The sequence below is a fragment of the Lycorma delicatula genome, chromosome 4 (genome assembly GCF_047948215.1).
Source record: "Lycorma delicatula isolate Av1 chromosome 4, ASM4794821v1, whole genome shotgun sequence".
Lineage (NCBI taxonomy): Eukaryota > Metazoa > Arthropoda > Insecta > Hemiptera > Fulgoridae > Lycorma > Lycorma delicatula.
In genome coordinates, this window is record NC_134458.1 from 44,114,248 (window position 1) to 44,133,622 (window position 19,375).

At 30.0% G+C, this 19,375-nt stretch overlaps 1 protein-coding gene across 1 annotated transcript in view; it reads right to left on the minus strand.

Moving 5' to 3' along the window:
- Positions 1-19,375, minus strand: part of LOC142322840 (uncharacterized) — a 79,126-nt gene that overhangs the window by 49,252 nt on the left and 10,499 nt on the right. The window contains exons 2-3 of the mRNA XM_075361915.1: positions 17,328-17,789; positions 5,433-5,525 (exon numbers count right to left, since the gene is read on the minus strand). Of these exons, the coding sequence (XP_075218030.1) occupies positions 5,433-5,525; positions 17,328-17,679 (445 nt within the window). The 5' untranslated portion in view covers positions 17,680-17,789. The remainder of the gene's footprint in view (positions 1-5,432; positions 5,526-17,327; positions 17,790-19,375) is intronic.

Here is a 19,375-nt window from a genome sequence, read left to right on the forward strand (position 1 = left end):
TGTACCAACGAGGCTATGCCGACTCCCAGTCCGACAGAAAAAATCCCCAGCAAAATCGCCGATCGCCTGTCTATCAACCGCACGCATATAATAATGTTCTGTAGCTGATTGGTAGGCGAGGTAGTGCTCAAACGCGATCTAATCATCAATGTCGATCGGGGGCCTGTTATCGATTGGGTTTCTAGGGCCGAGGTAGTTGTGTCCAGGAAAATTCATACTGGAGCAATATCATTTATAAATACACCATCCCCACATTCCAGCCAGAATCATAAATGACAAGAACTGAAAAGACCGCGAACCGGTCACTTGTTCACATCTTCCCGAAAGAGGTAAAAGATCCAGCCTCGCACCGAGCAGCCCATCCGGCAAAAACGATATCGAAGGTTCCGGAGCATCACGTACCTCTGGACCCCTAGTGCATTTTTCATATAGATGTGGAATTTTAGCAATATTTGCAACAAATTAAAGGAATTATCGAAATAGTATTGGAAAATATTATTATCATATTTCCCTGTAGGGCTGAAGTATAATTAATATATCTGAACAAAAGAGGGTATATTATTCAGTTGTATTTTCTTAAATTGAATAAAACTTTCTAACATAACTGTATTTATTTACCTGAATATACCACTGATCAATCACTTTTACAAATACTTCAAATACAAAAATGTTTTTCCTAGCGTCCCACAAACCTCCATCAGATTGATTTAGGTTTGCCCTCTCTCACAATCGTAAATTGACATGCGAATTCTTGAAGTTTTCCGTTTAATTAATTCAAACTTTTTGTTTTCCATATTCTCTCTTCATAAAACTAGTAGTTTCATCCTATGCCGCTCCTTTATATGCTATTTACCTTTTGATTTCTCTGCATCTTTGTTTGTTTTTATATTTATTGGTCCGGGTTTTATTTATTTTTCGTTACTGTTTATTCCATCATTTCCTTTCCAAACATTTATGCCTTCATCTTTTCCCATCACTCCCAATTGGTTTTGATCTTCTAATTTCCATATTTTCTACTACATCCCATTTGGGGAAATTTCCCTCAATTCATTGCCTTTTTATTCAGCAATATCTCATCTGATAACTTAAAGAATTTACCAGCGACCAATTTCCTTTAATATCGATATCTTAAAGCTCTTCTACTTACGTTCAATCCGATACGGAAATAATTCTATTCGAGTTTTCCTTGCTTCCATATCAACATTTGTCTTACTTCTCGCCTGATTAAATTTTTTCTATTTCAATAAATAATTAAAATATAAATTGATAAAATTATTTTTCTATTTTACTAGTTTACACCTATTCCTTAAAATATCAATTCTAAAACGTGTAGATGTTAGCTCAGTTAAAACTGGTATCATCTTTTTCGTTTTAAATCTCGTAATGCTGTGATACCATAAACCAAAAATTACGATCTTAGTCCTCCTAAAATCGGAATTAATTTTATTTCTATTCCACTGGACTTTTTTTAAATTTTTCCCACCTCCTCCCTTATTAACTTATTCCTTTTTTCGTCAATATCATCCATTTTTGTTGTTATTGAATTAAATTTATTTAGTTTATCTATTTTTTTTTTCTATTTTAAACCATATTTATTACAGTCCGAGAGTTGTAAAGGATATTGAAAATTTAGACAATATTTATCATTAAAACTAATATTGTTATTACTTTTATAAAATTAAAGGAAAGCTGTAAAACAGTTCAAATTTATACAGCTAGCTAAACTTTACAATTTTCTCTTACCAAAGTTATTTACTGATATTACAAAAATGTTCTTACTAAATTCAGGGCTGCAATGGTGCCAGAATGCTGTTCCGGTACTGCTTTTGGGGAAAAATAAAAAATTGTCCTTTCACGAAAAAATTGGTTTTAACTTAAATTCTGGCTACGTTTTATTTTAACATTAAGTATTCGTTGTTAATGAATGATATTAGCACTTCGTTAAATTGCGTGTGTGACAAATGATGATGATATAAATTATAAAAAGCAGACAGCAAGAAAATGATTCTTGCTTTTGGATATCCACAGATAAACAAAATAAATAATTAATAACCGATTAAATTAAAGAAAAAAGTTCATCATTTGAAAGGAAAAAACATAAATTTTGGTTCCTATCAAAGCAAACATGAAAATGAATGTCCATTTTTCATAGCATTATCATATAGCCAGCCGCTTGTGGCTGTGGATCATTTATTTGCCGTCTGGTATAATATAAAATCAAACATTCCGAGACTGGAAAATTTACGAGTACACCCCTGACCAAATCGATAAACTATAGATAGTAGCTATGAAGTAAATAACTGGTCTGAACTGGTTCCTACCGCACTGCAGTTGACTTAAAAATTATTTAAAATTTTATCCTCCAAACATTTTTTTTCCTAAATCTTTTCAAACTTTATTTTACTCCTTTAAAACAGAATTTACGCTATTTTGAAAGTTAAATTAAAAAAAAAAAAAAACAGACTTAGTGTAACCAACTTAAAAACCGTTTTAAATGGAGATTGAAATTAACATAACCTTTTGGTTTCATTGCGCGATTGCGACTCCCAGTTAACGAGTGTAATAAAGCAAAATAATCTACATTTGCTATAAAACTTAATCTAAATTGGGATAATATGGTAATAAAAACGTAAATTATTACACCTATTACAGGTTTCAGGAAAGAGTTTCTTTTAACTGAACTTAATCTCGTATCTGTGTGAAATAATCTTGCGTATTAGAGAAATAATCGAAAATACAGTGACAGTTATGATTTTAGAATCCTGTAACAGTAGCATTATATTTTAGCCAATGAGGTTAAAGCTTATTAAAAAATTGAAGACAATCTTATTTCATTCTCCAATAACTTTTCTGCTAACCAAGGCAATTTCATTTCATTATAGAATAATTTGTAAAAAAATGTAAAAAATCACTAAAGAAAGATCAAAGAAAATTATCTTCTTTGAAGATGTTTGTTCGACCTTAATACATCTTTCAGGAAGTATTAATTCGACCTTACACCGATTTATGTGTATATGTAATTCGAAAAAAATATGATCTATTAACTGCGTAATCTTTTCTGATTGTCCCCGCTTAGTTAGGGTGTTTTAGTTTTATCAATGATTTTCTAGTTTTATCTATTATATCACCATTTATAGTTACTTCAATAAAAAATTGTTATTATTTCTTTAAAATATACAGAGATATTAAAGTATAGAAACGGCTTCATGGAAGGTAGAATCAAGTGTGGATCTATATAGTTATAAAATTACTACTACTTTATGGTGTATTTGAAATTCTTTTCCACCACATTATTACGTAATATAAATTTCATTGTTGTAAAGTTACAGTTGATTTACTACTAGATTTGTAATACATTTATTAAACTTCAAAATTAAATATTGCGATAATTAAAATAAATAATATCAGTTGATCTAGCCATTTAATTTGTAGTAGTATTGCAAATTATTAGTTATTATCTATTATTATTATTAGTTTTTGGGGCATTAATTCCAACATTAACCTTTTAACTTTGTTATTGGATGTAATTCTGAGAGTAATACGAAATAAAAAGTTTATACGTGGCATTTTACCTCGTTTTATTACTACAACGATTTTTCCGTTTTTGTAAATGTGATTGCCTATAACTCGAAAACGAAGACATTTATCGAGTAAAGCTTTTCACCATCGTTTTTCTTGTAAATTTTTACATTAAAACACTTTTCACTTGTCCTCCTTCCTATTTAGAAAAAAAAAAAAAAAACAGTAGTTCTGCGCAAGAAGACCGACTTTTCGACGTTAGTTTATTTTGTTTCCTTTTCAAAAAGAATCAACTCATTCTAATCTAAAATTTTTAAACATTAAGAAATAAATACGAAATAGAAATAAGTAAACAATAAAGAAACAAATTAAAATAAAATAAAATTATACACAAATATATAATAATAATAATATACTGTAATAAGAAAATCAGTGACAAATTAATAATTCCGATACCCTCATTATTTCGCAGTCAGAAATGCACTGATTTTCAGAGTACAACGCATTATATACATTCATTTAACCAGTAGACCCTACAAACAAGTATCAAGTTTCAACTCACCACTGTGACTCACTGCATAAGCGCAAATGTAAATTATACCATTACACAGTCAACATAACCCTTAGATAAAAAACACAAACCCAGTTATGATAACCCTCAAAGTAGATAAACCTACCTGAATACGCCGAAAAATATTGCTAAAAATAGAAAACGCAGATAAAGAAACGTCAGCGTTCCAATTTGCAGTATCACAACTTCTAACTTGCCCCGCTCGAATTTTTTCGACCTTAAATTGAGCGTAACTCAAGAATGACTCAACCAATCTTCATCAAAGTTTTACATGCACAACTTCAGATACACTGCTACAGTATATTTAAATTTTAATGAAATTGATAGAATAGTTTTGGAGGTTTTCGAGCCACAAAATTTTATATATGTCAACAAATAAATGTATAAGGAAACCGCAATTTAAGTGAACGGTAGTTTCATGCTCCTCATATCTCAAAATGTAAGGAAAATTCATTTTCCCTTCACTCTCACCGTGCGACCGAAAGTAATATCTTATATTCCTTCGAAAAGACGGTAAAATATATGATTCAATGTGGCGGATCCAAAATAGTGGACAAACATTTCAAACCCACCATAAAATACTAATTTTGTAACTATGTAGATCCGCTTCCTATTTGTTTCTATCTCCTATTATCATTCAGTTCTGAAATATGACGCTGTTTCCATATTTTAATATCACTCTGTACATTACTCGTATCTTCCTGAAGACAATATACTTCAATAAAATGTTAGTTTTAATACTACTTTGATATAAAAGTGATATAAAAACAATTGCGTGTGTTGAGAAGATCGTGCCTTTCGTTATACACTTAACTTACGGTAAAACGCTGGAAATGCTGGTTTTTGACTGGCCAGTCTCATAATTAGCAGAGGTGCGTAATGTATGAGCCTTCGGTAACAGAAAATAGTTTGTTATAATGTTAGCACCGGGTGATTTATTCCCATCAAGCAAAAAGTGTGGCACTAATTCCTAACCCAGGATGAAATATCTGTCCCATTCTCGATCTATACTTGATTTGCGTCACTGAAGTGCCTATAATTATGACTAGCTAGAAGCTAGCTACATTATAACCTGGATTATTTGTGTAATAAAAGAAACATTTTCTAACTACACTATAAAACAATTGTATAATTTTATTAACATTACAGTCCAAGAAGAACCGAATTGCATTTGACTACAACGATTTCTATAAGAATTATTTAAGCGAAGATAGGAGAAGGAAACCCATTACAGTATTTAATCATACTTCCGACTCCTAAATATTTTTTCTTCGGCTCAGTTTTTATATGAATCAAGGGCAATTTTATTCTTGCTGGACTGTAATTTTTAAAATGCACTTACTATCGCTGTCTTTAGAACCAGAAGAGCTGGCACAGGGGGATGTTACTTGTATACATCTTGTCCACTCTTCCTGGCTTTTCTCTTGCAACGACCCTGTAAATATAAAATATATTTGTTAGTTTTTAAAGCATCTGTTTTACTTAAAACAAATCTCTTTTGTATGGACTAATAGGAAATATTTTCAAAATCTTTCTTTTCTTATATAAGAATAAACCTTCTTTTAATACAAGGTGAAGAAGACTATAAAATACGAGTATATACAGCATGTCCGAAAAGTCCGGAAAAAATTAAAGTAGATTTTAAGCCTACAAAAATAAAAAAAAAGATTTTCTTAATGTTTACTGATTCTTCTTACTGATTTTCTTAACGTTTACAATTTTACAAATAAATAAAATCATTCCTTTCCACTTTTTTATTTTTAGTTTAATTTTAAAAGGGTGAAAATCTTTAAAATACATGTTGAAGTGTATGTTTTTTAATAATAGGTAGTCTAAAAAGTAGTGAGCCTTTTGTGCACGAAATAGCATTAGAGTCCCAAATCTCAGGGTATATGAGTCGCCGTGGGTCAGCATTCTTCATTTTTCTCAACCACCACGGAACCATCATTAACCATTAATTCTAAGAAGAAGAAACAACGGAAGCTTTTCCACAATATTACATCAAAAGCACTTATTTCCCTAAGTCAAATTGCTTCATTTCTATTTACCGACACAAAAAACTGCATTATAAATTAGTAATCTTAAACATGGTTTCAGCTGATAATTTTTTTAATAAAATAAAAAATAATTAAAACTTTCATATCTACCTCACCAGCAAAAAAGATGTGTTTTCTCGAGATCTTTCAGTAGGAGATAATGATAATGTAAGTAAAAATTAAAATAATTGCACAGTCATGACTATTTGAATGCCAAAATTATGACTGAAGACAATATAGTGAATTCTGGCCGAATAAAATATACATTATATAATAGAGTAAATAATAAAATTAATATTATAAACAAAATAAAATTATTACCAGAAAAATATATATAAAAATGAATTCACGCCATTAGTCAAAAAGTTGAAAAATTCTACAAAAAAATTAACATAACACCGGTGTATACTACAAATAATAAATTAATTAAAATTAATAATAATTATAATAAAATATTAAGTAATAACGATTCTAAATTTAATAAACAAGGTGTATATAGTTTAAGTTGTAAAGATTGTGATACGATATGTATCGATATGACCAACCGTAAATTTTCCATACGCGCGGAAGAACACATTGATAGTATTAAAAACAATAAACCCGAAAATTCTAATTTTGCTAAACGCGTCTTAGATAATGGTCATACATACATACAAAATAACTTTATAAAAATTTAGATATTTCCTGTAATCATTTTAATACACATAATTTAGAAAAATTTCACATATATAGTAACCATAATAATTTAATTAACGAACAAAACTTTTTAAAGAAGATAAATTATTCAAATACGTCTTAAATACAAATTCAAACAGATAATAATCATAAACAACTAAAATATCATTTTTGATGACATAATTTCCTTTAATTCCCAAGAATTCACTATATTGTCTTCAGTCATAATTTTGGCATTCAATTAGTCATGACTGTGTATTATTTTAATTTTTACTTATATTATTTTTATCTCCTGATGATGGTTTGAAATAAACCGAAAGATCTCGAGAAAACACATCTTTTTTGCTGGTAAGATAGATATAAAATTAATTGTTTTTTGTTTTATTAAATTAGTAATCCTCTAACCTCATTGTGGTACAAGTTAACATTTCTGATGTTAAGGTATTTGTCTCGATAGGTTTCTTCAATATACCGCTTTCTTCTAAAAAACAACCGCACTGAAACTAAGAATTTTCCGTGAATTTAGTTACACCGTCGCTGTATCGACAATCAGATCTTACATCAAGATCAAGCCGAAGCAAATAATTTTCCTACCCTTAATCACCTTTTTGAAGGCAATTAAAAAATTTTAAATATAAACTTTAATTGAATAATAACTTGTTTTAAAGGTTTCAAATATTCAGTATCTCATTAACTTACTTTAATTTTTTTAGATAAGTTTTCAATAAAATGAAAAAGTCATAAGACAAAATATACTGGAGTTACTGTTTATTCAAAAATTTTAAATAGGTAATTACTATTTAACAATTATTTCATTGTATTTTAGAGTACACACTTAGTAAAATGCTGACTTTAAATTACAATTATTTTGTTTTTAAATCAAGAAAGATTTATGCAGTTAGCACATCGTAAATTAACGAGTAAACGAAATCTTAATTGGCTATTTCTAGCACAACCGTTCAAAATGTTTTTTCTCCATAGCTTGGCATTGTGGTAAACTTTATATAACTAGCATCCCCGTCGCCGTCTGGGGATGTTTAGCCATTTAGGGCTCTTTTCGCTCGCCCTTCCTGTCTATCCAGCAGACCTGCCCCCTGGACCTCCTGTGTTCATTAAACTCAGCTTGTAAGAATAATAATCATAAATAAAAATTAAGATAACAATCGGTTAATTGTAATTTCTTCAGCGCCACAGTTTGGTCAGTACAGGACCCACTAATTGGTTTTAAATTTTCCATCGCGGCTTTGCTCGCGAAATACATAATCAAACAAACATAAATTACTATCACAATGTTGCCAAATCTCATAAAGATTGATACAATAGCGCTAGCATAAAAAAGCAAAAATATAAAAGCTACTTATATTTTTATCTCTTAAAATATTAAAATTCTAAAATCAAGAAATATTTTTTAGATATTAATCTGAAGAGTATTTGCAAGCTCAAATCGAATAAATATCTCGTTTAGTACAATTGGAAATGGGAAAACTTGCAATAATTGTTCGAACTTTTTTTACCTTTCTTCACCCCTTTCAAGGTCGAATTTAAAAAAAAATATAAATTTATTTTTAGATATTCAAATGAAGATTACATACACATAGAAAAAGTTGATGTGTTCATTTTTTACCGAGAAATTCAAAAAATAGTAATTTTCATTGTTATTCCGTTTTTACCCTTTAAACTCGGAATTTCAAAAATTCTTTCTTAGTGTGCATTTTCACCGTAAAAAGAACTTGTATACAAATTTTCATCAATTTATCCTCAATAGTTTTTGCTGGGCGTTGATTATCAGTCAAGATAGGTTCTTCTTTTATATACGTAGAAGATATAATCTATCAATCTACATTATTATTACAATATCTTCAATAGATGTATATTATATAATATAATACAGATGTACGAATATATTATGTAGATGTACATAAACTACATCAATCTACATACAACATAATATACGCCTGAATTCCCCCTCATTCTACATTGTATTCCTTATGACCACCCAGTGAATTACACGTTGTCCAGTTCATACATACGTTGCGGCTTTGTTTTGTAAACCCTAATTTCAGTACAAGCTCAGAGAAGGTAGCTGAATGGAATGAAATGTGGGAATATGGCTGCTTTTTTCCTAGCTATTCATCGGACTGAATCGTCCGATGGCCGATGCCATACACGCATGGTATTTTCCTGATTTGAGAAGTATGCAGGTATTTAGGTGGATTTCCCCCAATCGGCATATTAAACAGTTTCTTTCTGGACATGGTGCTTTTCGAGATAGGTTGGCCAGATTTTGTTTGATTAATTTGATTAATTCAGGCTGGTGTCCGAAGTGTAGGGCCACTGATGATATGCGCCTTGTCTTATATATCTGCCTCAGATACGAAGTTGAACGTACCAAAGTAGCTAGAGAACTTGCAAAGATCAGTTCTTGTTTTGATCTAGAAGTTAACTGGAAAACCGAAAGGGAATAGAACATAATTGCTGGCTTCCTTATATTCTTAGCCTTGTGGAGGATGGATGAGGGTCCCTGATGCTGTTATATGTGTAGATGTATAGATAGAAAAGCAACCCGGGAGGCTAAGAGTCTCGTGGGTGCTTACTTTGCCAAGATAGGCGTTTTGGCATTGAGCCCCGGTTAGCTGAGATATTCGCTGTTAGGATAAAATGGATGTGTGGAGAACTCAATGATGGAGCTGCGATGTCGGAGGGTGTAGTCATTGACCTCGCTCCCGAAAGCGGATCAGAGCAGAGAGAGATAGGATGTGTTTTCACTAGAGGCTTATTAAATTTAAAATCTGTTTCTTGTTTTTTAAGCATCCAAGAGGACTTTGAGTAAATTGAATTTACCAACACTTGTTACCAACACTTTCATACCAACACTTGTTTTGTTGGTATGAGGATAGTATTTCTGGTCTTTAAAGACTCAATCAAATAAATAATGATCTGAATGCTTATTCTAATTGAAGTTAGATATAGGAAGAGGTTTTGCGTGAAACTTTCGGTGTTAGATGAAGGAGCGGGAATTGCGCTTCCGCAAATCGGTTAATTTGATAGGCTTGTAAGTTATGGTGGGTGGTGGTGGTTGGACGAGGTCATACGAAGGCGATAGTAGGTTGAGCAATTGCAGTGATGAAAATGTCTGCGGTGGCATTTGCATCGTTGATATCCTGAGGCCGAATTGATAACTGTGTTGTTATCAATTTTAGAGAGTCTAAAAGACGATCTCCGGTAAAGCCCATCTGGGCTAGGAACGGAGAGGGTAATGTGGCATCATCACAAAGCGGATTTCTTCTCCTATGGGAGTCAGGATAGCTATTCATCGGTGTGTTAATGTTCAGAAATTAATAAACGTTCAAAATAAAGTGAGATGGTACTCTGTCTTGACGGAAGAATATACTATATATTCTTAAAACTTCAATCATAAATTAAGTAGAAGTAATTATTTTATTGCCCAACAAATACTGTTATCTTTCCTTTAATAAAAAAAAATCTATTAATTGCACTTTAAAGTCACCTAATTTACAAAACAATTACTGTACAATTAACTAAATTAAAAAAATCAAATAAAAAAAACAAAAAAACTTTTTTATAAAAAAAAACCTATCAGACCTAACTGAATTGAACAGCTAAAAATATTTATTTTTAATTATCTAATAAGCATAAAATATGTTTTATCAGAAAATCTACGTCGTTAATAAACTTTGATTTTCTTCAATTCTAATTTGCTCAAATATTTCAATTCTTTTATTAATATCGTTTCTGATACTTTTTTAACCAGATGAAATTTATCGCGATGACAATTATTCTATTTAAGGCCTTTGTGATATCTATTTTCTATACGAGGCAGGTGAGATCTCGAGTTTGTTGAATTGATATTCTTGATTAAATATTTCGATTTTCAGTGAAAGCTTACGGAACCTTGATAGCTCAATCGAATTTTAAAAGCAAAATATTTATTCTATAAAATCTAGTGAAAAATAATATCGTAAAATTAAATAACGAATACGATTTTAAGAATTTGTAATTGAAAATGTTATTCTAATAAATATTAGATTACACATATCAACCAATAAGCCGTCCAGCTCAAGAGAGTAGATATCTAAATTTCCTACCGATATTTTTAATCAGATAAAAAACGAGCAGTGCAACAGATGAGAAATTTTTGTTTCTAAATATTTTCGATGAGTTCAGTGATAAATGATATGAATGAATCCTTAATGATCGTCCGGCTATATAAAGACCGCAGCTTATAATTATAAAAGCGAACCGTTTTTTCCACAAGATCTGTAGAAAGTTATATGCTGTGATAAAATTCAGCAACTCAAGATTTTAAGAAAATATTTTATAATATTTGAGGATAGTGATCGGTTACTTCTAACCGATTGACGATCATGATCAAGAGATCGGATATATTCGCATAATTATATTTTCTACTGTTTTTTTTTTAATATAAATAAAATCAATAAATTTATAATACAAATTATAAAATGGCGACCGGTTGACTGTCCTATCAGACCGATTATCTAAATCCAATTCTTTTTACAAGCATAACATTCATTTCTCAAAATCTATAGGTTATGGTAGGCTACGGTAAAATCCAGCGTACCAATAAGGTTTAACGTAAATACGACTATTTTTTATTTTATACTGGTCGAATTGTATAACGTAATATTTATCCCGTAACACTTATAAAAAATAATGGACTTTCATAATATTTACCAGACCGACTGTTATTTTTTACATAGTTATTTGTGTGTTAATTAGTTACAGCCAACTGCCGTTAGGGACAAAGATAATGGATATTTTGATATAAAAGTACAAAAAAATTGAAAATAATATTAATAAAGCATAGAAATCTTTTTAATAATTTAGGGTGGGGAGCACAATTACTCGTCAAACACATGTTGTAATGAACTCTAATTGGCGAAATTACTTATTTAATTTTTATCGTATGTCTGCAATATTTTAGTACGTTTAATTTAATCAGTTTAAAATAATATAGACATAAAAAAAAATTAAGTTACAGCCCAGTATCTCATACGTTCATACATTTTGTCGCTTCAGAGTAATTAACATCATATGATTATTGTTAATGCTTTTCAAAACGGCAACATATTCAATCACTGGTTCATTACCAGTCTTTTTTTTAGCTTCCGAGACACCGTTAGGCATTGCCTCAGAGGATGAGATGAAATGACAATTTTGTAGAATGTGAAAATGCGAACCCGGAACCTCCGGATGAAAGGCCGAGACGCTACCACTCGCGCTAAGAAGGCCAGCACTAGTCTATCGTATCTTTAAATATATACCGATGATGGAATTTCTAGTCCATCACTCTAAACAAAATGATCGATTGAACACTTAATCTACTGAAACTTTTCGAAAGAGCTAAATCAACTAGACGTTATTAAGAAGGGAGAAAATTTACAAAAAAAAAGTTTTTTTATTATAACACCTGCAGTGAGAAAAGTACTGTGATTTTTATAAATGATACTGTGCGCTGCTGTTTACAAGGTTAAGCGTCGGTTAATAGTTTTCTTACAAGAATTTCTAATTATTTCCTAATCAGGCCTAAAATAATTAATTACATTTTATTTTAAGTACCACCACGTTGAAATAAAGATTATTTTTAATTATAATTCACATGTTCAGTTATATTCCGTTACGTCCCTCTACATTACTATTTACTATTCTTTTATGTTTTCCGCACTCTTATTACTTATTTTTTATTTGTTTTCTTTTCACTCTTAAGACATGGTAAGATATATTATTTTTGATACAACTGTAGTCAGTAAATTTTGATTCAGTACTTATTCAGACTTGTACGTATTGAAATGTTAATTTGTTGCTACCATTTTGATACTATTCCATTTACTATTTCAATTTCTTTTTATGATCGCTGATTTTCTTTTCTACTGATTATTTCAAAATTGAGTTGTGGCATAATTTCATTAGTATAAATAAATTTTGTAAAAAACGAGCAAAACGTAATTAAATATTTTCAAGGATATAATACAGAGCATCTGGAAAGTTGTGCACTGGAATTATAAGCGTAATAACGAAACTTTCTTAATTTTTATTTAAAATTTTTTTATTTCATTATTTTATAGAAACGGTTATCACAATAACTGGAATAGTTTATAAAAGGTGTTGAAAATGACCTCCTCCTACATCAATTCAACACTGCACACGTTTCAATTTGTTTTCAAACACTTTAACCAGTCGATGTACTGAAATGCCTCGTACGTATGCAGCTATAGCTTGTTTCGCTATCACCCGTAGAAAGTAATCTGGAGGAATCAGATCGGACGATCGTGCAGGCCTCAAATCTTTCGAAATGATTCGTTCACCAAAGACATTTCGTAAAAAGGTCGTTGACTTATTAGTTGTGTGCGCTGTGGCGCCATTTTTTGGAACCGATTTGGATTGATTTCCACTTCAGTTAACTTATTAAGGAAGTTTGTTTAAACAGCACAATAACGATCACTATTAACTGTGTTTAAAAAAAAGATTGGACCATAATGCGCTTTCTACTCGCACCGACCCAGACCCCAGTGTTCGCTTTATGAAAAAATTGTTTTTGTAATTTATGGAGGATAGATGTCGACCACAATCGTGTATTTTGTGAATTAATATACCCTCCCAGATGAAACCCGCTTCATTTGTAAAAAAAAAAAAACGTAATGTAGAGGATACCTACAGAATTTTGGTCAATAAAATGTTAAACCAATTAAAATAATTTATTTTTTAGGCATGATCATGCATGATCGCATTGACTTTGATGGACTTTCGGCCATAGCATCCGAAATATCAAGCAGCTTCTGTTAGTTAGTTTAGGTAGTCTTCTACTTCGATCAGCGACTTCAACAGAGCCCGAAATGTTTAGGTAAGAGTTCGAATTGCATTGCGGTGAGGTAGAAGACTATTTGGAAACATTTCAGAAAACTTGTGCTTCACTAAATCAGTATACTTGTCACCTTCATGAAAGACGTGTTCAACGAGAAAAATTCGTTTCTTTACCGAAAGAACCATTACGCTTCTCTTAACTATTGATTACGATAAAATAAAAAAAAAACACGAAACGAAACGAAGTTCTTTCAATCACGACTCAAAAACTTTATTATTGATCAATGCCCAAAGAACCCATTGGGCGACCAACATAACGCCGAAGAAACAGAATGCACGACACAATTCTAAAGCATACTACTCAGCGACTTTCGGAACGCAGTGTAGCATTCATCGTGCTAGAATATGTCGAAATGGACATACAATGAAGTTAATAATTTCGGTCCAAACATACGCGCGATGTGCTTCAAAATACGTGGTTAGAATTGTCACGTTTGCAGTTGGATAAAATATTTTTGTTTATATACTGTTGGTCGGTCGAGTTAACGTCTGTCACAATTTGAAAGCGTGAAATAGGAATATATCACACCATCGGAGTAATAATCTTAGGGAAGTTTTCAAATTCAAACATTTGAACGCCGAAGGGGTATCGATGCTCCGGGAATAACAGTTGAAATCGATAAATTGCTTTTCGCTGGTCGTAATATTCGATGCGGGACGTATGACGCGTGAATAACAGGTGTTCGATAGAATTTGTCACTAGTCAAAATAATATTTCCTGTTGCAATCGAAAACAGAACGGCTAAAACTTTAATGCCGATATCTATTAAAAGAATTGCACCCTGTATCAAAAATTACTCCAGATAAACGGTGTGCATATAATGGATTAGAAATGTTTGTATGCATTACGCTAATGAAACGATTAGTGTTCAGAAAGCTTTTTTAATTTTCTTTGGGGGTTAATACTCGACACGTCGAGAGTACGCAATCTATTGCGAAAATATGATTTTAAAAAACACCGTTGGTCCTGTTCAGGTATGTACAACCTATAAACATCGATTTGCTTTCTGCACTCTAACTGAGATTGCGTCTATTCTACTTTCATAGTAATTAAATGGATAGATAAACCGCATAAAAATTTCTTAATCATATGCAATAATACATAATATTCACACTACGTGGTACGTTTTTAAAGTGGTTGAGGGATAAAGTGGATAGGGATTGTAACTAAATTTTCTTAAACAGCACATTTAAAATAAGGAACAAAATTTTCTTTTTTTTTAAAAAAACCATTCTTGATTGAATGAAATAACTTTTTTTGAAAAATGGTCGATAATTGAAAATCATACGTTCAAAAATCTTTAAATAGGATTAGTTCTTACAGAATTAATAGGGTATATGTTTAGACTTATTTTACGGGTTTCACATGGAAGTAAAGTCGAATTTGGTTTAAAAGTAGCAAAAATAAGATATGTTTTCTTATTTTTCCCGGGGTTTTCAAAAAAAATCTTGATGTTCAAATTAAATTCTATCGGTAAACAATAATAAACTGGTATAAATCAAAATTATGAAGTGAGTAATTAAGCTTCAAACTCATTGGTAAATATATAATGAGTCAAATAATTCATACGCTCTCTTTCTTGAAAGAAGATAGAATGTATTACAAATTTGTTTTTGTTGGAAATGTTTATAATTTATTATAACTTTTACCTACCCTTTATTTGTTATTTATTTTAAAACATAACTATTGTTTCCGTAGGCGTTGCCGAATATTTAAAATTATTATAAATTTATTTACAATGTGAAGTTGTTCAGTAGTATTAAAAAACTCGATAAAAATAATCATAATTAATGCTGTTTTTCAGTTAATAATTTATAAACTTACTGCTGGTAAATAAGATTTATAAAGAGCATATGAAGATATTACATGGAGTTGTAATTGTGGCTATCAGGAAATAAAATAATATACAGGAATAAAAACATTTTCTCCTGTACATGACGGCCGTTCACTCACAAAATACATACTCCCTTAATTTAAATACTTAAATACTCCGAATATAAATTATAGAACTATTAATTCCTATATATATTATATTACTAAATACCTATTATTACCTATATATTATTATATATTACTAAAATAAATCGTTAAAAGAGTGAAATTCTTTTTCTTTACTTGTTTATAAAAGTTAATTGTTTTTAATCAAATAAATAAGGAAGTATTATGTTAAAAGATTATTCCTGACTAAATATTCTACATTTTATAACCCCCGATTTCAACGCATTTCTGATTAATATTAAAAATTAAAAAAACATGACAGCCAAATAACGTCCATTTCTAAATATTCAGTTAGTTTTTGTTCTGGTTTGGTTCCATCGTGATTTTTTTATTATACTAGCAAATACCCCGTTTGAATTTTGAAAATCAGACGATTTTTTGCAGATATATTGTAAGAGCACCCCATTGCAACTTCGAAAACACCGCCTAAGGATTACCCAATTTGTTACCATTTGTTGATGGCGATAGGTCTAGCCTCGCAGGAGGTGCTCGCAGCTTCACCTAACCACTACAGCCTCAGACGCAGTCCCCACAGGAGACCCATTATTATTAAATACAAAATTTTTAAATTTATTTAATATTATCTTATTTTATTTAACGTAAATCTAGTTTATTATTTTTATAATATTATTCATTCGATTGATTCAAATCAGCTCAAACCCAGCTGACACAGTGATAGAGCCTCACAGTTCACAGTGCATTAATTCTATTCATTACATTATATACTTCAACCGGAAAATCTTCACTATTACATATATAGCATGTGACATTTCTGGTAACGTAAGGATTCCAACGTGGGGTCATATATCTAAATCGGTTCGGCCGTTGAGCTGCTACGGTGGAACATACATACACACTAAATATATTACACTGCTTTTTGGGCAGTCGTGTAAAAACAATTAACTCTATTTAGAATATAAATCAAAATTCCATAGTTTCATGTAAACCCTTTGAACCCTTAAAAAAAATTTGATGAATGTTTTTTTGAAAAAAGTGTACATAAATTTAAACAAAAATAAAAAAATTAACTTATGGTTGAAAAATTAAAGTTATTTTATTGATTTTATAAAAACTAATCTTTGATTCCATCGATATTTTTTATTTTGTTCGTATTATTATTATGGGGAATAAGAAATTAAAGATTAAGAAAAGGGCTGAGAGGTGACGATGAAGAAAAGCTGTACAAGACAAAAACCTCATATAGAAGAAGTCCAAGCCCCTCAAAGCAGCTAGGAAAATTTTATCCTAGTATATTAGAAATCATCACATTTTGCGTTGATCTGATTGAAAAGGTCACTCTTTATTAAAAAAAACTACACGCTATATACTTCTTTTATCCAAAAATTAAATAGCTATCTCAGGATAGAAAGTTAGTTCCTAAAGGATAAACGTCATAAGAACTGAAGGTAAGTTGAAGTTGAATTACAGGTAGTATACTCGTATTGTAAATATATCTTGGGTTGAATTTTTTTAATTTAATGGAAGCTCGAAAGCTTATAATAAATTTTCTACAGTATATGAGGCTTTACTGGCACTCAGGATGTTTCAGCAATTCTTATCATAATTCCATACAATAACAGTAATAATAAAAAAATAATAATAATAAATTAAGTAACATAAGAATTACCTGGAATCGGCGTGATATATTCAACAGTATGAGATGGTCTAGGAATAGATGACCACTGTTTAACTTTTTCTTGTGTTGAATAAATTAAAGAGGATACACCATTCCCTCTTGATGGTTTCCATGACAACAAAGTATCTATAGAAAACGGAATCTGAGGCACTTTTTGCACACGAGTTTCACTACCATCATCTACTTCATCATCCTCATCATCATCGACGTCTTCTTCATCACCGTCCTCATCAACATCATCATCGTTCTCATCACAATCGTCTTCGGTTAACACTTTATTGTAATCTTCACAAGTGTCTGTTGATGTTGATGCCAACGACGTACTAATACCGTCAGTATCCATTTCAATTGATATATTTTATATTTTTTCACTAATTTTAAAATTCCAGTATCTTTATATTAATTTAAGCATATTATTTAGCTTTTAAAACGACTTTTTCTTAATAATTTTAGCTAAATATTGAAAAAAAGAAACAATTTTCTTATAAGAAACTATATTTATAAAGCAAATAGTGATCGATCGTTAATCAAAATAAAAAATCCTGATTGTTTTGGATCTTTAATTTTTCAGTTAATAGTTACAACTAGTAAGTGTAAACATTAATTACAATTTTTACTTAATTCAAAATGTTACCGTTATTAATTCAATCGTATATTAAATTATTTATAAATAATTTTGGTTTGAGAACCACGGAACCGATTTAAATAAATGTATACTCATTTATTAAAATAATTAAACTTTTTTTCAATTATTGTTTTTTTTTATTATCTTTTAAGCACTTTCTCAGACATCAACTACTTCAGAACGGATTTTTTTATAATAAATTAATAACATACGTAATTAAAACTTAAGAACTGTAGGAATAATTATTATTATTTTTAAATATAAATTATGAATTTTGAATTTAAATTACATTTTCCTAAGCCACTCGCCATATTCAAATGTGATTTAACCATTAATTAAATTTTAATTTCTGTTTTTTATTATGTACATTTTTTTATGTGTAGGTATTTTTTTGTGGTTACTCATTTCTAAAGTGACACGTTTTCTGAAGTATAAAAAAATTGTTGTTTTTCCTATGACCCATATAACTAGATTTCTGTTTATTGTATTTTTATATAGTAAATTTTACCGTAAACAGTTTTGTAAACGTTCTGTTTTTCATGTTTATGTAGAATTTTTTACATTTTTACTCAACGAATTTCATTTTATAAATATCTGCTTCTTTATTAACATTAAATAATATTTACTATTATTAATTAATTTTTTTTATTCTGTTGCTTTAGTTTTAAAAATAATTTTATGGTCAGTTAAAAGGATTTTAAATGTTTTTTATTAATTAGCATTTTACTTTAAAGGGATATAAAAATTATATTTTGTTTCTTTTAATTTTTGAATTTATTAATTATATTTTTATATCTAAATTGGCATATATTAATTAGTTAATTTATATTTTCTTATTATAACCATTTTCTATTGTTTAGTTTAGGATTCCATACCATAGTAAATTACTTTTCGATGGGGTGAATGTGTGGGATTAAATCAAATCATTAATTATTGTTACGTGTAATTTTGATTTTCAATATATACCCCATCTTAATTTATTTTGTATCTTTTTTTAATTGATATCAAAAAAATAAAAATATATTATTTTATCGAATCTCCAGTGTTTATAATATATCGAATATATCACAAAGTTCTATGAGACTTTCATAACGTATTTTACTTGTGAAAATAATGGAAGACGTTCTTATAAATATATGTCCTAAAATACTTCGCTTGGGAGTTACGGCTAGCGAAAGATTTCGTTCGGATTTCAGCTACCCTGGTGAAAAGGTCGCACTGAAATTTCTAGATTGTTAATTAATGGGCAGAAGTAGGATTTCTTATGGGTTTTGCCTGTAAAATCGAAAAAAATAGGTTTCAGAACCGTATCTGCAAAATTTTTGAGAAATCTTTGGTGAAAACCAATAAATTGGGGTAAAAAACCCTGTTAAAAAGACTTTGTTAAATGTTTAATAAACATACAAAACTTTTA